We start from the raw sequence: 23,309 nt of genomic DNA, 5'->3' as shown, positions 1-23,309 counted from the left end.
CCAGCCACTTCTCTTCTCCTCTGTTCTACTTTATTCTATTCTATTCGCTCTGTGACACACAGCTTATTGTCCATTTTCTCTTCCTCATTCCAACGGAGGGATCCATCCCTCAGGCCACAGACCATTTCAAAACAGCTTTTATTGTAGCACGCTGTTTCTTTTGATTACAGGAAGGTCTCACTTTACTCCACCACTCCGTAGCTGAGCATATCGCATTACCCACTGTTCTGTGAGTGTGTGTGTCAGTGTGTAAATATACATGTGTATGCAGAGATGTAAACCTGCATACTACATGCGTATTGTTTGTGTTTCGGATTAAGCTCTTGTCTTGCCCGAGTCGGGCAGCATAAGTAGTATATTTCCTTTCATTTCACCTGGACATTTTTGGGAGGTCTTTACCTCTAGTCTGTTAATGGACGTATCGTGTTCAATGTCTTGTTTGAGACAAACATCCTCTGTTACTTTGCAAGGAATCTGTACTTATGTGCAACCCGCCTTAGCTTAATTTCTCTTTCTCACTACTAGGGATGCCCCCGAAACCTGGTTCTAAAGGGGAACCGGTTCTAAATGATGCATTGGATTGCTGCTCAAAAAAGACGATGTGTTTACATACAAGAACAATGAAGCAATGTTGATTCTTTTCTTATTAATTGTCTTTTCGTCTCACGATGTATTAAAAAAGAACCGATAAGAGTGTCGATAAGTCACCGAACCAATAAGCAGTATCGATAAGAGTATTGATAAAATCTTAACGATACCTATCCCTACTCACTACACGTTGGTTTCCTTCTGGCCCTTAAAGTGTCACAGGGGGTTTAAACATATATCCAAAAATGTTTTTAAATGTGTACTTTTTCATATACACACATCAGTATTATATGTTATCATACATGCTTGTTAAAACAATTAAAAAACACTGCGAGGATAAGAGCATGTATCTAAAGTAAGAGGCCACAGACATACCTCTCATATCCATGTCCAAATGCATATCACAACCACCTTTGGAGAGACTAACTCGAAAGCTGAGAAAAGAGTTGCATAGTGTTTAATAAATTGAGTCTGACTGGCCAATAAAACCTCGCTGTCTGCTTCGGAGGGAACATTCAGGGGTCGAGGGCGCAGCCCCTGATCCGGGCAGACAGCCTCGATTCCGTGTTTTCCGCAAAACACAAACGGGTGAAATTCATACTTCAGCAATGTCAACTTCCCTCTGCAGCGCTGTCACTTACAGCACAGGCCTCGGAGAGTGCAGAGAGAAAGAGAGGATATATCCTGTATCATTTCCTGTTCTTCCAAGCGGTGTCTTTCTGACCTTGTTCATGATATGCCTCGATGCTTCTCAGTATCCTCCTGCCTGGCGCTGTTCTACGTGATTCTGTCTCTCCGTCTGCCTGTCTTTCTCGCTGCTGCTCTTTCTATCTGTCTGCCTGTCTGTCCCTCTCTGCTCTTACTGTTTCCCTCCATCCTTCACCCTCTTCTTCCACCACATACCCACAGCCTGCAGCTGGCAGCAGAGGAGGCACATTGCGGGCCGAGGCAGGTATGTTTGCACCCCTCCTTTCTCGCCGGGCGACAGGCCAGATGCCGCCTCTCCCGCTACACCCATTTTTGACCACACGGTCAGGAGGGAGTGTTTTCTGTTGCTCTTGGACTGCGCTTTCAAAAAGCCTTTCCTTCGCCCTGTCTGTCCATGCTGCACGTCTGACGAAAAGTCAGACCCCTTTTTTCCAACCAGAAGTGCTAGTTCTGGCATCGTAACCAGCCCTCTGCCCCCCTTAACACACACACACACACACACACACCACACCCCAACCCCCTCACTGAAACACCAAATATTTCATTTTCAAGGCAGGGACGAGGAGGCGAGAGATGAGGAAAAAAAGATACAGCACATTTATGAAAACAAACTGGACCCGGTGCAGTTAAGATTGTGGATATATATCAACAGGAAAGGTGAGAGGCAGGTGAATGTAAACGTTCATTACATTACCATCGACTGCTTGGCCTCTGATGTACGTTCCCTGGTTTCTTAAAAGCTCTCCACTGACCAAAGTCTCGCTTCTTCTAATTCCACACAGAGCTCTGGGAATTTATTCAATTACCTAAAATGATCACATAAGAAAAAGGGCTTTAGAATCTGCTGAGGTGCACAGGATAAGCTTTCAGAGCTATCTACAGAATCCCTTTAATTCACCAAAAGTGTGTGTGTTTGAAAATGTCAAAGTGCCTCAGAGCAGCTTCTTTTTTGCTGAGTCCATTAAAATCTCCCACATCCGTCTTTTTGTAAACAGAAAAATTATTTGAGAGGGAACCAGTGTGCATAGATGTGAATACTGAAGGAATTATTGATTCATATTTTGATTTCTTTGGTATTTCCTCTTTCTTCTGACATGTTTTATACTAGTTATTGTAGAATAACTTGTTTTGTTCCAGTAGGTCGGTAATTACAGACAAAATAAATGGCCAATAGTTGCTTCGTACAGTGCAGAATTTTATGTAATTTGTGTGACTCCTAATCTCACACAAATACATAACCCAAACATGTTACTTCACTAATTGAAATATTTTGTACAGATCAGTATAATATATTGTTTGTTTTAGGGCTGCAACAAACTTTTATCTTCATAATCGGTTAATACGACAATTCTTTAGTCCATAAAATGTCAGAAAATAGTGCAGAAAGAGCAATTCACAATGAAAAATTCCTAATGTCCAAGGTGACTTTTAAAAATATTTTTTGTTTTGTCTGACCAACACTCCAAAACCCAAATATGCTTATCTTACTATCACACAAGACAAAGACAAAAAAGGCAACTCACACGTGAGAAGCTAGAACTATAGACTGAAAACTTTGACCAATCAATTAATCGATCAATAGTTTTGGCTCTAGTTTGTTAACATCATTGATAACGTCATTTCATCTGTTGTTTTTACCACTTTGTAATTTTACAATGTTTCCATAATTGTGTCACAATATGCAATCTTCGTTAGCTAACACATGCTCATGACTTTTTCTATATCTCGATAGTCCCATCACGTGAGATTTTGAATAAAATAATTGAATTCACTTTTATTTACTGACATGACATACACCTTCAAACAATTCTCCAATTTTCCAGATTATTGAAGAAAGGAACTATCTCACTCTAACTTGAGGTTAAAGAGTATCTGTTCACCTTTGCAAGACTTGGCCTGAGCATGGAAACACCATCCAGACAGCTACACACACACACACACACACACACACACACACACACACACACACACACACACACACACACACACACACACACACACACACACACACAGGTTAGGCTCCAGGCGTACACATACACACCCACAAACACTGAGCGCTGTGTTAATGAGAGAGTGCGCTCCTTCTGTTTCACTCTCTTCTCCGCCCCATCAGGGAATATAAAGTTTAACAGCCGTTTTACTATCAGTGACCCTGAGGAGGAAACACACTCACCACCGAGAAAAACTACTAATTACCCAAAACTCTGTGGGTGTCTGTGCATCTGTGTGTGAGTGTGTGTGCAAAGCGTGCACGGATGTTTGCAGAACAACTATTGATTTAAAGTTGTTTAAGAAAAGGTTGAAGTTGAGGTTTTAGATGTGTAGTTGGGTTGCGTTGGGTGTGCAGGCCAATTTATGTCAGCACTATAGCGAGCTCCTAGATTTATCGATGGTAAGGCAATACGGAGAGATCTGCTTCTTCAAAAACGCTCTGCAGCTCTCCCCATGCTCCGCACACACACACACACACACAACGTAATGCCCACCACCTCCCACCTTCTATTATACAACATGTCTGTCTTTCACACCGTACCCGACTGTAACTGTAGAGGCTGTGCTGCTGCTGTGCTGACGCAAAGGACATATGGTCCCGAAAGAAACCATTAGATGTATTGGTGGTGTTGAATTTTCTCTCTCTCGCTCTCTCTCACACACACACACACACACACACACACACATAGACTTGCACTGTACATGGCCCATTTCTCCCTTTAGCCATCCCTGTAAAATGACAGAACTCTTAAAATTTGTAGGGATTAGAGCAGAAATTGTCCTTTGGAGGGAAAGGGAATTTAGCAGCTGAGACGGGACAACAATATTCAAATGGTTCAGATGGGAGTATCAAGATAAGGAAGGAAATGTCCTGTACATTTTTGGTTTCTCTGCATCAAAAAACCCCCATGGCTGCTTTTGTACTTCCGCTTTTTAAAGTTTATATGGTTATATGTGCCGCGTACAAAAGGATGTATTTGTTTAGAGCTCATGATTCCTATTAAGATCCTCTGTTACGTGACAGAAATGTTTTTTTTCAATCAGATATTATATTTACTAAATTCTTGAAGATTTGATGTTTTTTATCTATAAAGCCAGTATTCACATTTTAGACCAATGTAATGTTGGTATCGTTGCAATAATCTACATCTGCACTTCATATTCTTCTCTTTGCATGTTTGACCTTTTCAGACAAACAGCCGACGTGCATACTGTTATTCACAGGTAACTTGTCTTTCTGTTGGCATAGATTCATGTATCTGTAGTGGTCCTGAGATCATCTTGTTCTCTCACTTTGAGATCAAGCAGGAAAAACTTCAAAGTCTTGCTCCACAAAGCTCAGTATTTTTATATGCAGGCCTGGGTTCTCTCCCAGCGTTGTCGTTTCAAAAGAGCTGAAGGCTTATAAAAGCCATGTTAGGGTTACTACGTACATCCTATCTGCTTTAGCCGTCGCTGACCCTCAAACTGTGCGTGTGTGTGTGTGTGTGTGTGTGGTCATTAGGCAGAGCTACAGTGGAATCCGTTTTCTCTCAATAATTTCGCTGTTCGGTTTTTGTGAGCCTGAGAGGAGGAATGAACATCCTGAGTTTATTGGCCATTAGAGAGCTCAAGACGTGTGTGTGTGTGTGTGTGTGTGTGTGTGTGTGTGTGTGTGTGTGTGTGTGTGTGTGCATGCATAAGTGAGTGTGTGCGAATGAATGAGTGTGTATGTCAGGAGAGCTAGTTTGTTTGGCTAAGTGAGGCAATTTTGGTCTTTAAGTATCTCGTGTCACTTCCCCTCAAAAAGGGGCAAGTGATACAAGCGCTCCATTCTTAGCAACACACACACACATGCATACACATGTACATACACACACACACACACACACACACACACACGCCATGCATACTATTCAGGCTCCAATTTTGACTGCAATATTTGTTTGTATTTAAAATACCCAGTAATCTAAATATCGCAAATTAAAAGTATGTGCAGTATAAGTTTCAACGTGAGGTTTATTCTCTGTATATGAGCCTCTACTTATTTTCCTCCCTTGTCAGTTGACTCACTCACTATCGTTTTGCGTGCATTCCCATTTCCTTCAAAGCCCAAATTAAACAAATCAAAATGACTAATGACTGATGTAATTGAAATCAAAGTATTGAATCCCCCAAAACAGACTCAGTGACATGCTCCGAGCGAACAGAAGAACCTCAAACGTGTATTTCAGTACATCAGAGGAAACCTACATAGTTGCTCGTCAAAAGCAGCCTAATTCCTTTAAGTCAAGTAAGATGTTACCTGATTGGTTTTCCAGGGTGGTCCGCTGATTAACCTGACCAGCCAGAAACCCAAAGACTTTGATCTGTGATTGGTGAGGTCACTCGATGAGGTCAGCAAGCGTCTGCAGTGAAACTGAGAGGGCCGGTGATGAAGTATTTGAAGAGCATCGCTCCCAAATGAGACGTGACACCTGATTTCACCAAAAAAGAAGAAAAAAAACGGATTACTGGCATGCATGAAAGTCGAACTTATATTGATTCAGATTGAATTCATCAACCATATACAGTCCGTGACTTACAAAACCATCCCGTTTTTACAACCAGCGGTATGTTTGAACTATCAAGAAAAGTTATTAAATTGGACAGTTTGGGCGATATAGCTAAAATCAATATGATACAATTGTGTTTTATTATCTACGTATTCAGTGCAGGATAATATGGATGCAAAATCACATGTAAATGAATCAAAGTGATGTTCAGTGGAATGACCTGTTTCCATTGTTAAGTACCACAAAGATCCTTAACATATCAGTTTGTTACCTTCTCGTTACAATTGGCTCGAAAATATTCAGTTGTTGGTTAAACAATAATATGATCTTGATTATTGAAAATGAAGGCTAAAACAGTAGTCGAGATTCAGGAACTATTTTAATAATTAATCAATGGAGTCATCTACAAGCAAAAAATGCAAAATATTCTTTGTCTCTGGCTTCTTATTTTTGAGGATTTGCTTGTTTTCTGTTTTATATCATTTTAAATGGAATATTCTTCGGGTTTTGGACTGTTGGTCAGACAAAACAAAACATTTGAAGACTTTATCTTGGGCTCTAGAAATTGAGATTTCCATTTTCCACACTTTTTTCAGACATTTTATAAACTATTTATTGAGTATAATCTATTAAATATTCAACAGACTAATCAATAATGAAAGTAATCGTTTTTTGCAACCCTGTTTATAGAATATAATTATTTCACAGCCTGGTAAATTAAAGTCACCGACCTCCCTCTTTCGTGTCTTTATCTGTCCTCTTTTCTTCCTACTCGCCTTTTCTTTCCCTCCCCATTGTCTCTCATTCTTTTTCCCTGCTTTAACATCTCTCTTCGTCCCCACGTTGCTTCAGAGGAAGATGAACTCTGAACAGCTGTGGTGCTCCCTGCCTGTTGTGATTTATGGCGAGCTGCGGCCCTCTTGGCTTTTATTGATAATATTACACTGGCTGATGTAAATATGACTCTGGCTGCAACAACCGTGTCTGCCCCCTCCATCAACCTGATACAAAGCTGGGACCTGCGTGTGTGTGTGTGTGTGTGTGTGTGTGTGTGTGTGTGTGTGTGTGTGTGTGTGTGTGTGTGTGTGTGTGTGTGTGTGTGTGTGTGTTTGATATTAACTTCCTGACCCCAGGACACTCCTTCCCAAGGTAGAAGAACGTTAGGCTACATGCAGTTTGCAGGAAACAGCGAGCTCAGATCCAACATGATAAACGGCTCTGAGCCTTAACTTGGCTTCAAGAAGATCCAGAAGATCCTGCCCTTGTGCGTCTATATATTTTCCTTCTGTCTATGCTGGGCTGTGACTTCCCGCGGTGCTGTAAATAATATGTCTCTTCGTGGCTCGGTGTCTCTGTGTAGCGCACACTCAGAAACAAGGCTGGATTTTACGGCCACATCTGATTTTATGGGTGTCGTTTTTCTTTACTTTCTGCCTGTATTAGACACGTCGAAGGTATTCATTAGCATTACTGCATAGAAACAGATACAGAAGGTAGAAAGAATGACACAAAGATCAGAACAGTGAGATGTTCTGTGTGGCCTTAAACAACTGTAAGACTACGCACACACACATACTTTTGAGCCACCAGCTGCATTGTTAGCACTGATTAGGTTTTTGGTTCCCCGACCTGAAGGTGTAAATTCTACATTCATGCCTCATCTATTAACTTGACTGAACTCTAATGCTCTCACGACTGATACAAAACTCACACACACACACACACACACACACACACACACACACACACACACACACACACACACACGGTCATACATACACATAGTCAGAAGAGCGCATAGAGCTGCAGCTGCTGTACACCCACACACTCCAACCATGTCATTCCTTGCCCACACATACACACACTGCACCACATCCCCTACATTCTACCATTCCTCTAACACGGACTGGCAGGAAGCAAATGTGTCATTTATTAGGGCCTGTTTCCAATCTGTGCTGGTGATGAATATCTCCGATCTCCCCCATGCTGCTCCTGAATATTCGGAGACAAAGGCCTCTTATGAAATTATCCTGTCATTAGAATGACTGCTCTGATTAGATACTGGGACCGGATTAGCCATCTGCTCGGCTCTTACGCAGAGGAATGATATGATCAGAACTAATTACCGTGTATTCCTACACGAGAACACATTGAAGGGTTTAGTTTCAAAATATGATATTGTATTTAGGTGGATAAAAAAAAAAAAACTTGTGTGGTGGAATTCTTTGCTGTTCAGTACGACGATGGGCTGCAATGTTGATAAAAAATGTAGTATCATTGTTTAAACTAGCAATTGTTAGGTGCACATAAATGGTTTAAAATGATAAATGTCTCTTTAAGACTGTACCAAAAGGGAATAAGTCAGATAGTAACATTTTAAAACACAAGATAAACATGGCGATGATCAGATTTGATTTGTGAACTGTCAGAGATTCAGCTTGTTATTCTAGGCTCCCGAAAAGCTACTGATTTAGAGACGGATATACCATGTTTACCAAGATACTTAGCCTGATAGCACATATTAAAGTAATGAAAGCTGTCTCTGTTGAACATATCCAAGTCAACATTTTAGATTTTCAATGCCTCTTACAGTAAGAGCCATTCCACTTGTTTCCACATGTCACACTGTGAAAGAATGGAGACCGTTGTGGGCAGTGTGCTGGTGGAGTTGCCACTGTGGAATGGACATATGTAGCAATTTATCACTTGTCTCTCAGCGCATGTGTGGGTGGCCCGGCAGCGGGTATTATTGCAATTTGGGAGCAATTGACAGTAATCCCCCTCTTTCTGCTTGTGTGAACGCTCATCATCCCCCTGCACGCCGACAGGCACGTCTTCACTAGAGATGACCCCCAGAGCTGGTATGAAAAGCATTGGGTCTGTCGGAGCTCATGCTGTATATCATTATCGGCGCGTCTTGGACTTTGTCTTGGTGGTCTGGAGAAGCCTCTCAGAGTAAACCACTACACTCTCAGGGAAACTAAGCACAAATGAATAGTTGCAGATGCAGATGGCAACGCTACGCAGGACTATTTGACTACTTATTTGACTTTTATACAGGAGAAATACGGACGCATGTGCTTTAGTCATAACCTCCAACATACTGTGTTGGTCCACAAAACAAACTCTCACTTCAGAGGTCAGTCCTTCTTCAGACAGTTAAAGAAACAGAAGTATTTTGTTGGGTTTAGTTTTGATTGGTGAAGACCTGAGAAGGCCTCAATGGTTAAACTGCTGCTCTGCTGTCTGAATCATGTTTAGTGGCAATGTCTTTTTTCAATTCAGGACGTATGATGTTGTAGCCACTGTGTAGAAGTTTAGTAGAGGAGGTCAACGTGGATATTTTGGCGAATAGGGACAGAGGTTTGCATCCCATGTGGTGTTTGTTTTGGTTAAAATCATGGAAACATTGCGGATTTGGTTAAGTATTAAATTCAAGGCTTCCTGTCTCAGTATTGACTATTTTTATAAACCAAGACCACAATCGTTTGTGTTGCCAAGAGCGGCCACTGTAGGGAAAGCAAACAAAAATTGTTGACAGCAAAGGTTGTGTTGGTGTGTTCAGGATAAATATGTCTGCTCTCGGTAACATTATGTGTGTTGTATTTGAACGTTATTTTGAGAGACAGGGCTGTGCTAGAGGAACTGGTGTCTCCTGCTGGCCTGAGATCCCTTTGAGAGCCTCCGTGACAAGGTGGATGAAGTTGTAAATAATAAGGCTAACGGGGGTGCTCTGCTGGCTCCATTGCCATTGTGATCCTAATTTAAGTGACAATATCATATATGGATGAATGGATGACACAAGTACCATAAAACCCCTAGGCTTGATAGTCCCATATACATTTATAACAGAATATGAACATAGTATGGTAATGTTGGATTGAGGGGTTTTCCAAAATCGCAAAATAATCTCAGGCTATTTGAGCTTTAGCCAGCAGTGGCTGAAGGACTTATCTTAAAGAAGCTGCAAAAGGTACCAGCAGAATAAATGTGGGCAGAGAAGATGTACGTACGTTTTGCACAAATACTCTGTGAGATCAGGCTAAGTGTAGTAACAACCCGTTTAAAGATATGCCCTTACTAAGAGACATCTTTGAAATGTTTTATACTTTTGAAATGTTATGCTATCATAGCGGTGTGCAAATAGCATTTGCTGTAAATATAAAGTGTTACATTGTGATCTATACTTGAATATTGAATCACTGGCATAAACAGTAACACTATATGGAGAAACTAAACCTTATAGTGTAATGATGCATGAGGCAGTTCCTCCGCCTAAGCCCCATCTCTTCTCTCAAGTAGCTGTGGTTGCCATATGTTCAGATTGACTATAATTGTTAGTTTCCTGGACAAAGTGTTCAGAGGTTTGCAGGCATTTAATATACCCTGCAGGCAGAATTAAAAAGCAATCATGAAATCCAATTCTTCCATATGAAAACAAATGAGCGATGCACCGCGCCACACTTCTATTTACTAAGCAAACACTTGCCTTCATCTTCACAACATCTCATATTATGCCTAATAGTGAGCAGAGTACAGCAAACCGTTTGATGGATGGTTTGACTTAATGAGAGAGAAATCATTTTGACGATGAGAGTAGACACATTATTAATGGGATTTCATGGAGGCTTTAGAGTGGAAATGGGGTTTGCAGGGCTTGAATTAAACATGTAATGCATAAAAACTGTAAAAAGATAAAAGTAAAAGCTGTACTATAAAGATGAGGCAGCAACTCCAACAAGCAATGATGAGAACGATACCCTTCTCTTTTTGTGGTTTGTACAGACGATGATGGTGTCTAGAGGACGCATCCTACTGTATTTAGGGATTCTCTGACTTATTCTCGAGCATTACCAGCAGGTTGACATGTTTGTTTGTTTGTTCAAGAAACCTATTGTAGATGATGTGCCATGATCATGGTACATTCATGGTGCCCAGAGGATGAATTCTAATGCCACTGGTGATTGTTTTGACTTGTCCTCCAGCACCCCAAGCAGATCAAAGTTTTCACTTATCCTGTGAAATATCTCAACATCCACTGGATGGATTGGCACCAACAGTCATGGTTCCCAAATGACGTATCATATAGACTTTGGGGATCCCAACTTTTTTCTTTAGCGCCACCAGGTGGTTGACATTTGTGGTTTTAAGTGAAATGTCTTGACAACGACTCAAATGTTGAGCAGTCAATAAATTGCAATCATTCGTTTGATGTTAAAAAAAATTGTTTCACGCGATAATAACATCGCAGTGGCAAAGTACATTGATAGAAATACATTTTAACATATATATTAAAAGATATAGCAACATACGCAGCTCTTTTCAACCTACACACAGAGGCCAATGAAACTCTTCAAACAAAGCAACAAATGTCATGACCAAAACGTCATGGTCAACCATCTTCATGCCATAAAAACACCATGTAGTATGATGTATAATAAGACTTTTCTCTACCGTACAGTATCACTACAACCACTGACTCCATCGTGGAACTATTTACAGCCCATATGGCCGGTGACACGGGGTCAAGCCTGTGTTTCATGTGAAACCACAAAGTGTTGTAAAAACCCTGCATACAGGAATGGATACAAATTCAATTGCTAATTACTGCGGGTCGCTTTTGATAAATTCTTTCCTGACATACGAGTTCCAGCTCTGTAAAAAAGGAAGAATGTTGCACGAGGGAAAAACATTAAGCCATGCTGCAAACTCTTACTATAAGTAAAAAGCTTGTGTTGCATGTAAAGCAATACTATACTGTACGATCAATAAGACTCACACATGATACTGAAGATTTGATTTCAAGACAATACTCAATTTAGGCATTCACACATTTTCTCGGACAAAAACAGAAACCCGGCCAATCCTCCATGTTTTCTGAGCGTAAACAACGTAAGCGGACAAACTGTGAAAGCTGCACTTCAGCTGCAGAGCTCTGTGTGGGTCATTTGGCATGTTGTCGTTTTATGTCTCCATGCTTCCTTTTTCTGTTTGAGTAAAACCAGTTTCCAAAATAAGTTGTGATCCCAGCTCTGGCCTCATTCACACTGACATAACATTGTGATATCATAGACAAGTCCTCTTTTCTTTTTTTTGTTTTAGGGGTGGGGCAAACTCTTCCCTCATGTTTCTGGCCAAAAGTGGCATTTATTTGCTAGTTCAGATGTTACATGATCAGAGGCAATATGTTATCATGATCCAATTATACATCCCGGCCTTCTGTGTCCTTTGATGCAGAGCAGGCCGAGGTTTATCTGATCCTCGTATTGGTCTCATGGTGGTTTCTGAGTTGTTCTACGTATCAAAATACTCCAAAGGATCAGGTTAAGGTCTAGCTTTTGATTCATTGTCAATGTGCAGCATTACAAACCATCTGCACGTGAAACTCCAAACAAACTAAAACTTGTTGCCGTGTTAATAAGATTAAGCATACTGTAGAGAGTAAGATGTGCTATTTGTTGCAGGTCTAACCAGTTTAGGCAACAAAAAATCACAGTGAAAGCATACAGCCTATAAGCTTGTACAAAAGAAAAGGCATGCATGGAGAGAGGCGGCACACTTTGCCCTGTGCACCATTTGCCAAATTGTAGACGATAATAATACATAATTTCTCACTGGAGTGTGCTTGCAGTCATTTAAAACAAGCCCACAGCGTTGACATAAATCAGTGTACGTGTGAAGCTCATATACCTGCATGTCTGCACACTGCGGGTTTGACGAGAGACAGGTCTGAGGGGATTTCACCATAAAGGTTAGGAACCGTGAAATATCTGAGAAGTGCTGGAGCCCTTCTCCTCTCTAAATTACTGCCGAGTGCATGCTGTACGGTCTTAGTGGTTGAGGGGAAACGCCTTGGCAGCGCATAAAGGGCTCAGTGTGCGGCTGAAAAGACCGTGCGACTCCTGAAAATAAACAGGAATCAAATGGAGTGATTGATCGAATATATTAACCTCAGCAGCAAGAGCCGCTCTCTCTCTCTCACTCTCTCTTTCTCTTACACACACACACACACACACACACACACACACACACACACACACACACACACACACACACACACACAGCTACTCATCAGCTCCAATGACCAGCCTTGTAGAAAAACAGACACTTGTTGCTGTTTGCTCCAGTGCTCAGGCCAGCTGCAAGTGGGGTGTAAATTAGTTCCACAGCAGTGTGGTGGTTGTGGGTGGGCAGTGGGGTATTGCTGTGTGTTTTTTGCCAGTGAGTAATAGATGTAGCTGTATGAGGGCACAGGCTGTGCTTAATTGCAAGGCTTTTAATTTGGTCCTCTTCACTCCACAAAATGTTCAGATTGCAATTATGTGAAAGATAAATGCAAGTGGTTTTAGCCATGCTAAGTTTTAGGTTGATTATAAGTTTATATTTTGTCCAATATAGCCGTTTATTTATCTTCAGTTATTGTCCTGGTATTTCAACAGGTATATGACAGATTTTGTGAATAATACAATAATACAAGTTTGTCTTGTTTGGTGACATAGCACAAAGACTACTATACTATTCTATACTAAATATAGTATAGATATATATTAAGTTCCGTTACAAGTTACAAATATTTACATACGTTTTTTTTGTTGTAGTCAGACTCTCAGAAGTGTTTTCATCCTGAAGAAGACTAAAATATGGATGTTTCGCTTGCCATTTAAAGTTATTGATGATAAAAAATATGACAAATCTGATACACATTAAATAGAATTTAAGTTATATTCAAACTGTGTTGGTAGAACATTTACATGACCTATTTTATGCTAAATTCATAGGCTGCATGTGGGAAAGCTGTGTCAGGAAGAAAAAGATAGAAATGATTGCCTTTTTATTGCCTTTTCTACCCTGTGATGATCATCAACTGAAGGTGATGCTTCACTCACCTTTTAACTGCCTGTGAAATTGTTGCGTTTTGTGCAGGCCTATATATTCTAGAGTGGGCTTGAAATGTAAACCGTCCTATCTGATGAACCTGCCGACCGGTCAGAGCCTTCTGGAAATGAAGACAACACACACACACACACACACACACACACACACACACACACACACACACGCACACACACACAGCCCTCCCTGCTGCTTGCCTCTGCAGTTTATTGAAATCTCCTCCTTGCTCTAGCCCCGGCCTCTGGGGTAACAAGATAGATGTAAACAACCAATTATTGGATAGACCCTCATTCATATCCTTTTAACCGGTAGAGACACAGAGGTTCTGGCTTTAATAATTTCTCTCTCTCTCTGCCCAACATTTGGATGTCTGTCCGAAAGAATGTTACTCATCAACCCCTTTGTTGTGCTTGTCTCAGGTCAGCCTTACAGAATAAAAGCCCCCACTCCGACACATAAGCTTTGCAACACACACCAAAACACACATCTTGAAATAATCAGCTCAATTAGTGCAGGTCGTGGTGGAGAGCGGCCGAGGTGAGCGGTGGGAGGTTGTGAAAATAGGGGTTTGGCTATTAGGGGAAAGGCGATCTCCATTCATCAGCGGCCATAATAATTACCGTTTCAGAGCCAGAGCTCTCTGATCAAACTGATCCGTGGAAACAAGTGGTTTACAAACACTGTCACAGGCCACTCATGGGACCCCGATTTGCCCCGTCGCTGCCGGTGCACACACCCAGGAGTTCTTGTTACCACGAGTAGGCCAAAAAAAACGAAGATGCTTCGTATCTGTTTTCACATTTTAATTGCTTGCACTATCTTGTGTTTTCTCGGACACATCCTCTCTTTGGAAGTGGCTTGTTGCTTTCTAATGGGATACTTTATAGTTGAATAAGTAGAGCTTATCTTTGGGCAACACAGACTGAGTGAGCGGGTGTCGATTGAGACATGTCAACAGGATGAGTGGGACAGTTTCTTCAGGGAGGGGTTATCTCAAACTTTCTCACATCAAAGATTCAATAAGATTGTATCCCATAACTCTATCCATGCTGATTTTATTGTTGGCACTGAGTATACAACTGTATCTGTCATGCAGCAAAGTGAGATGATAGCAGCTTGATATACAAACATTCATGCTCCAACAGTGTATCATCCCATCAGAATAACATCTAATGAGACGCTGAAACCCATCGGGAGCTATAAGGCTCCAAACCCTATTTTGGTTACATCTGTGCTTGTCATTCCCCAAAATAATCCAAGTGACTAAGGACAGAGTCGGTTAGGGATGGACTATAAACTCATAGGCCTTCATGCAACCACTGCTGACAGCAGGGGCACAGGGCAACAGTTAAAGCTGAAGTGAAGAAAAAAACAATTAGATAAAGCAACACCTGCATGTTATTTGTCAGTAACAGCCTTGTAAGATTGTTTTCAGTCTGTAAATTCAGGTAAACTATAATGCATTACAACGTTGTTTTTTTGACATTTTGTGACATTTACATAACCTCAGTGGAAAATAGTATCACCACTGTGAGCGTAATGGCAGCATCTTTTTCAAAAGTGGGAGAGCCCCACGTGTGTTTTAGGCTCACTTACGAGGCGTTTAGTTGAGTATGTGTGTGTGCGCGCGCTACATCGATGGAGATGATATGTTTATCTGAAATAGGTTTTAAATATCTCGTCTGCCAAACTGTTGCGGGTGGTCATATTTTCACTCAACGTTCTCGCTCGAGCTTTCTCTTATTATTACGAGCTGCCTGAATCGAAGTCAACAAATCAAACTCCATTCAGTATTATCATGATGCATGGCTTCGTCATATTTTTTATTATTATCTCCTTTTTTTATTTTATGAGAGAATAAAACTCATCCATTCTAGGATGTTCTTGTTTAAACTGTAAACTGTGTGTAGCCTATAAATCGCTTCCTTGTTTTCCTCACTATCCATTTCAGGCGAGTCCCCGGTCCCAAGACGATTACCATCAGTCAGCTTAATGCCGTAATACTCTCCGAACTGCGCTTCAGGCGAAACCCCAGTCAATGTATTAAACAAAAGGGGGAACACAACACGGAAACAGGGATCAGGCTCCTCTTACAGGACTCCTCGTCTCTGCTGATAAACTCACTTTATAATTGCACTAATAATTCTGTTTAAACAGCCACGACGTAGATGAATTTGGTCATCGCATTAAAAAAAAAGGCCTGAACAGAGGGAAGAAATGTACCCCGATCTGAAGCAAAAGTGAATCAGCCGATGATTCAATTAGTTTTTTATACCCCTGAGATTTTATGGAGCGCATTGCTAGGACTTTAAATGTGCAGCTGATATTTATTTGCAACTTATTTTTTAGAAAATATGAAATTGTAGTCTGCACAGGACATTGCGCCTATTACATATTAAACAATAATAGCTACTATAACAATGAAATTATGGAATTATATGAAATGTATTATAGTAATGCCATCGATATTATTATTAATAATTTCAAATATAATTTCACACTGCCATCAACAAGCGTCAGCAGCTAATTTTCTCTCTGGAGAGGAGTCTGTTGGAGCTGAAACAGGTCTGCCGGAGGAGACAGGAGTGTGTGCGCGCGTGTGTGTGTGTGCGTGTGTGTGTGTGTGTGTGTGTGTGTGTGTGTGTGTGTGTGTGTGTGTGTGTGTGTGTGTGTGTGTGTGTGTGTGTGTGTGTGTGTGTGTGTGTGTGAGATTTGAGGCAGCAGTGTCGAGTGATGCGATACTGAGTGTGGGTGTAACTGACAATCGTATCTCTAATGAAGAGGTCCCATGGTGAGGCGATAGAAATCTAACTGGTCAATCTTTGGCCCAACGGTCAATAACACGCATGTCCGTCCACGTGACACAAGTCACCATATACCTGACAACACCACGCCAAACGTTGTGACAGTGTTTTTCATCGTGCTGCTGCCACTTTCTCTGAAAATGTTTGTATCAACAAGTATAATTTTCTCCTATAAATCTCGAATCATTTTACCTCTAAAATAAATGCTCTCACTGTTTCCTTTGCCCTCGCTTTGCTTACTTTCCTGCATCATGTTATCTTCCTCATCATACTGAACTGATTACTCGGTTCTTATCTTCTAATCCTGCCTGTGATTTCAGCCAGATGACTTAAATACAAACAGAAAAGTTTTGGCTCACCGGTGCTGCTGCTGCTGGTCGTTTTTCTTCTCCGCTGTTGGCCGAGAGACTCTCCCTCTCTGCTCCCCGTTCAACAAACTCTCTGCAGCACACACGAACACCTCGTGTCACAATTACACCGGCTGCCCACCTTAACATTGTTTGCCATTCTGTGCGCCCCTCTCCTCCTCAGCCCTCATTCAGATACTTATAATAAGCCTTATCTCGGCAATATTATATAATGAAATGTCAACTTCATACTGAAATATAATATTCATTTGGGGATCACAGATATATAAATGTCATATTTATAGCAGATTTGATTTTTAAAAATCGTTAAATTAGCTATTAAGTTAATATAAAGTAAAATATGGTCTCTATTAAAGTGTAGTCTTTAGAATTATTACACATTTTTGATAAACTGCTTTCTGATTGACTTTCTGTTGTTTTATATTATTATTGGTAACATATCTCGCACGTCCTGGTTACAGTTGGAGTGGTTGATTAACTGGCCTGCTATTTCCAATCACCTGTAAACCTTTACCAAAATTCCTTTTAACTGTGTTATTGTTACAATGTTTAAAACTTCAACTGAACTTATACCTTTATTTCAATTGATTGGAGGTGAAAAAACATAAATCGCCGCCCTCTCTGACAGAATTAGTCTAATTTATTTTTGTTTATTTATTGTTCTTGCTATAGGTCAGGCATTTTTTGCGAGCCTTTCATTAAACGCTACATCAGTCGACTCGTGGCAGTTGACAGATATTTCAATTGACGGAAATGATGAAGTGACTAACTTTAAAGTTGTTGTGGAAGTCGTGACGGATTTGTGGGAACCGCTGGAGGCGTGGAGACGTCCTGCAGCAGGCTCTGTGCGCTCTGGCGCCATCCTTCCCTCAGCTGCGGGACCAGCGCTGCTCCACCTCTCCACAAACGCACACCCCCCAGCTCTGCGCTCTTTGGCTGCCCAAGGTGTCCGTCAAAGTGAAGGTAAAGAGAAAAAAAAGTGTTTAAGAAGAAAAATCCGAGCAACATTTCTATTGGTAGGCGGGCTGGTCGTGACGGGAACAATCGGGTCGACTTTGCCAGGGAGCCACCTCAAAGCATATCAGGTTACTTTGAGTGACAGCGTAACCATGGCAAATAATTTGACTAAGGCTATTGTCTTATCCTCACCATCCCCGGGTCAGATAACCGACCAATCAGAGTTCATATAATCGCTTGTCTTGCCAGCTTAGAATAATATTATTAAAACGAGCCAGCGAGCCCGGTCTCCGGGAGTAGGTTATGTTGAAACGGCATAGAAAAGGTGGAGGAGGACGGCTGAAGGAGAAGCAACTTTCTCTCTTTCTCACCAACTACATGAGGATTTGTCGCCTGGGGTTTTGCATGGCTGAATGGACTTGAGTTTACTCCACAATACGCAGTTGGATATTATACCTAACCTGGGGCTGTTTTAAGTTTTAAGTTGCTCTTTTTGGGGACCTTTTGTCGCTTGTGGACTTAACGCGTTTTGATTTAATGTGAGACTGAGAGGGGAGACGTGGAAGTAAGGCACAATATAATCTCTATTGATTTACGTTGTCGCCATGTCCATGCTTCCGACGTTTGGTTTTACGCAGGAGCAAGTTGCGTGTGTTTGCGAAGTTCTCCAGCAAGGGGGGAACATCGAGCGGCTGGGGCGCTTCCTCTGGTCCCTCCCGGCGTGCGAACACCTCCACAAAAATGAGAGCGTCCTCAAAGCGAAAGCCGTGGTAGCGTTCCACCGGGGAAACTTCCGAGAGCTCTACAAGATCCTGGAGAGCCACCAGTTCTCGCCGCACAACCATATGAAGCTGCAGCAGCTGTGGCTCAAAGCGCACTACATCGAGGCGGAGAAGTTGAGAGGCCGTCCGCTCGGCGCCGTGGGGAAGTACCGTGTCCGGAGAAAGTTCCCCCTGCCTCGCTCCATCTGGGACGGAGAAGAGACGAGCTACTGCTTCAAGGAGAAGAGCAGGAGCGTCCTCCGGGAGTGGTACACCCACAACCCTTACCCATCCCCGCGGGAGAAGAGAGAGCTGGCCGAGGCCACAGGACTCACCACGACGCAGGTCAGCAACTGGTTCAAAAACCGACGGCAGCGAGACCGAGCAGCGGAGGCAAAGGAAAGGTAGGAGTCAGAGACACTTAAAATACTTGTACTTGTACTATTTCTAAGATTATGAGAGCAAGCAAAAGAAGACAGGAATTGTATCTAAAACAGGCACAAACAGCAGTGTTTCTTCGATGAATATGATTTGTTGACCTACATCTGGCATTTTAACGCACTGGCCAAATATTATTGTGTTTTCAGTTCTTGACTAATCGCTCCGGTTCTCTCCACGCTTATGTATCTATTGGTGGGAAATTATATTACAAACAGGCAGTTTTTCTTAGTTTTGGCTTCAGTAAACTCACGTCCCATTGTTGCTCTTGTGTTTGTGATAATTGTGCAGGCCGCGCGTAAAAGTTGAAAGGCAGAAAATGAAAGGCTTGTCGTCAGGTAAATTACAAGGTTATAAAAGTTGCATTTATGCCACTTTTATGTTTTAATGACACTCATTATAGCATGAAATCTCACTTTGACATTAGGATCAGAGAAAAAAACAACCAGTTTTAACCCTCCAGATACTGGAGAGAAGAAAACACCTCAGAACACGTTGAAAAGTTGTTTTGCGGTTTATATTGGTGTGGCGTCCTGCATGTGTAGTATCAGACCGGTAGACATTTCATTAGGACTCGTTTGTACATTTCAAAGTAGGGAAGTTACTCAGGCAGGCAGAGGTCTGGGAGACGTGTTTAAGTCAAGTGTTAGCTCGGTCGGTGTCTTCTTTCACCCTCTGGCCACTAATTCGGGCGGAAAGCTCCACGTAAATCATGTCTTCCCACTGAGAAAAAGCCTTACTCACCACTGCAAACAAATTAACTATACGCTATACGCGACAAGCACACGTTTAGCAATAATTAGAGCTGTCATTTATTCAGACGTAGTCTACTGAGGCGTGTTTACCCAGAGGTTAAATTAGTTCGCCCTAAACACAGAAACGTAATGCAGGTTCAGTGAAATGATTATTCCAATGACTTAGTAATTGTCTGCCACCATTAATAAATCATTAGGCCAAGCATTGGATCATAATGCATATATATATGGTGTAAATATGGCTTAACCTTATTAATACCCAGTAGGCTACACACAGTAGCATGGACTACACTATTTTTACTTAGTGTGTTGTTGTGTGTGTAGGCCTATGTGTGTTTGTTATAGAATATTTAAAATGCATAAATATAGAATATTTATTTACAAATATTTAATTTGCATATTTAGTCCTGTAGTTTGTATCACTGTAGCTAGTTTTAAAATGTGTCCCAACTTGATCATGTCTTCCAGATCTTTTTTCCAGACAGACTGATATGTTGCAAGAGTTCCTCTCTGGCCCCACAATGATGTGATTTTGTTTTTTGTTGGCAGGGAAAACAACGAGAACTCCAACGGCAATAGTCACAACCCATTGACTTCTTCCATGAATGGAAATAAATCTCTATTGGGGAGCTCGGACGACGATAAAACACCTTCGGGGACACCGGATCACATGTCTCCGAGCCCGGTTCTGCTGCTGGGCTCAAACACCGGTTTACAGTCCCTGCACGGCCTCGCGCTCCCGCAGGGACCCAGCGCCATCCCGGTACCCAGCGGTGTAGACTCGGTGCACCATCACCACTCATTGCACCACGACACCATACTGAACCCTATGTCTTCTAATCTAGTGGACCTTGGCTCTTAAACACGGCACAGAGAGCACAGCTTTTTCTTTTTTGGGAGAAGTAATTTACGAGGTGGCGTGAGGCAAGCTTCAAGCACTCGCGGCAAGGTGGAAGGCAGACAGACTGGAACACTGCGAAGACAGCCACCGTAACAAATCATGTATAGTCGCATATTCAACCAGTCGTTTTAAACAAGTGGGAGAAATCTGCCATTGGGTGCACTTATCCCCAAATGAAACTCCCTCTTGTTTCACCGTCTAGAAACAAGTTTCAAGACAGAGCACTTAAGCAATGTAATTAAAACAGCCATTTGTTTAACTATTTTCTCTTTGCTTAAGGGAAATGTAATTCAAAAGACGAATAGAGATTATGACTTGTTAAAATGGATCATTTTTGCAGTGCTGATGCAGACAAAAGGTGAGGCGGGATAGGTCGTTTTAGGTAAAAAAAAAAAGAAAAAAAGAAAAGAAAAAAAGTATTTTACCGGAATGTAATAACGTAACATGCTATATTGTTGAAAACAATAAAATGTCTTAATTCTTGTTACTATTACCGTTGTTATTTTAGGGGTTTCGATATATCAGCAGACTCTGAAGGCACCGTGTTGAAGGTACCCCATCGCCTTTTTGTTTACATTACAGGGTTTTCCAAGAGAGCCATACGCAGTTGTTTGTCTGAAGGGGTGGGGGGGGGGGGGGGGGGATATTCTCAAGTGTTTTATAAGAGCCGTGATAAGGTGAAATCTCATAATCTCTTGATACTATTATTATTATTTTCATTTGGAAAGAGACTGCATGTAAACTTTGCGATACATGATGAAACATAAAGCGATTCACCTATAGTTTCATATACCCTTTACAATAAAAGAAAAACAATCCATGGATTGAATATTGAGGATTTCTTTGATTCTGAATGACTCTTGATAATTGTTTTTTTGTTGTTGCAGAAAACCAATCTGTTGATATGGTTTGTCTCTTACTGGTCACCTCGTTATTTATTTTCAAATCATTCAAGCTGAGTGACATTTAAAAAATGTTTTTAAATATATATAAATATTCCCAGAACAGCTGTAATATAAATATTTACACAGTCACATGGAATGCATTTTCAAATAATTACTTAATTACTTCTTTGCACTTTTAATTTTACTGTTTGGATCTAATTGTATTTTCGCGAATATGACTTTGATAGCAGAAATGGACATTTATTACAGACACAAACTTTAACTTTGCATCTAAACGGCCAGTGGGCTTAAAACTGGTTCGCATGCTTCACTATTACCTCTGGCCTTTTGAGTGTGTGCTGAACCACCAGTTCCTTAATAACGTTGGGGAAATGTATACTTAGATAGCGTTGCCCAAAAATCAAGAGTTCTTAGCCTTTGACAGGTATGCCTGCTCTAAGAAAGGGGATATTGTCCTTTATATGCGTGGGCTGTCTGACGGCATGCACTGTCGATATATCCCGGGATTATCTTCCATCTCATCATAAATGCTGCAGGGGAAGTTGTTTCTCCCTAAAATTAATTTCCAGGCTTGTGTCCTTTGCTTTTGCAGTTAAAATAGAAATTCAAGAACTGGGTCTAAAAAAGATTTTTAAAGTTTAGAGTTATGTAAAGAGGAAAATAGTATAGCCTTTTAAATAATTAATATAATTATATTATAATGAAATTATAATTGTATAGTATTTAATTGGTCTATTTAACGAGAAACACAATAGCTGAATTATTGCGTTTCTGGTTTTTATTTTGTTTATTGTAATGGGCGTTTCTTTTAAGTGATGTTCGCCAATTTAAGGTCAAAGTTCATGTAAGTCATCATGACTGATGTTAAAATGACAAAACAAGAGAGCGAGAGAGAGAGAGACTCAATCTAGTGCTTTGTAAAAACAACACGAGTCAAGAGACTGTGGCATGTGGCCATTATGGGCAAAGCTGGGCGAAATGTAGACGTGCTCCGCCAACCTGGAACCTTGATGTTCAAGTGACGACACCTTATCTTTCCGCGCTCCGCTGCGGAGAACAAAAGTACCGTATGGTGGAGTAAAAAAAGAAAACACAGAGCTGGAAACGGGCGTTGAAAGAAGACACTTTGTTTGAACAGCTTCGGCCGTGCAACACCTCCAGCCCCCGTCTTCCCCTCCACAAGTCTGCTGCCCGAGAATAAACCTAAAACAACATATTTTCTGCCTTTCATACTTTCACTAGTAGCTTCAATATTTCCCCTCGTACAGGTTCAGGTGCTACTGCGCTCGGTTGCATTTTATTGTATTTTTTTTGCTCTTATTATTATAATAATAACAGTATTGGCATATTTTAGTGCCTTGTCTTCATCTTGTAGCATTATTCATCTCACAGCTCATGTGTGGTATTATCGGATTGATTTGGGAAAATAGTAATCGTGCATAATTATAAACCATAAATCACACTGATGAGGACTTGTCAGCGTGTCTCATAGTTCACTGGGTGTCGATTGGCTGTCAGGCTGACATGTGAATGGGTGGAGAACTATTTTGTTTAATGCGTAAAACAACAGCAAATGGAACATTATGGCCCAGTAATGAATTATCTTGCAGGCCCAGGCGGCTCTAATGTGAGTGTAAATATGAAAAGTGGACACAAAGAGTGTGAACTGTCTCCCTCCTGTCTGTGAAGGTGACGGATCGGTCGC

General features: G+C 41.2%; 1 protein-coding gene across 1 annotated transcript; it reads left to right on the top strand.

Annotated features, from left to right (window-relative positions):
- Positions 1-18,449: 18,449 nt before the first annotated feature.
- six2a (SIX homeobox 2a) lies at positions 18,450-20,660 on the top strand. Its single transcript, XM_076075887.1, has 2 exons — positions 18,450-19,009; positions 20,348-20,660. The coding sequence occupies exons 1-2, from the start codon at positions 18,450-18,452 to the stop codon at positions 20,658-20,660; spliced, it is 873 nt and encodes a 290-aa protein (XP_075932002.1).
- The last annotated feature ends 2,649 nt before the right edge of the window (positions 20,661-23,309 follow it).

Source organism: Anarhichas minor, unplaced genomic scaffold (genome assembly GCF_050575085.1).
Source record: "Anarhichas minor isolate MPS153535 unplaced genomic scaffold, ASM5057508v1 ptg000054l, whole genome shotgun sequence".
NCBI classification, from domain to species: domain Eukaryota; kingdom Metazoa; phylum Chordata; class Actinopteri; order Perciformes; family Anarhichadidae; genus Anarhichas; species Anarhichas minor.
The sequence above is the reverse complement of the archived record's forward strand: the minus strand, read 5'-3'. Positions and strand labels throughout refer to the sequence as shown.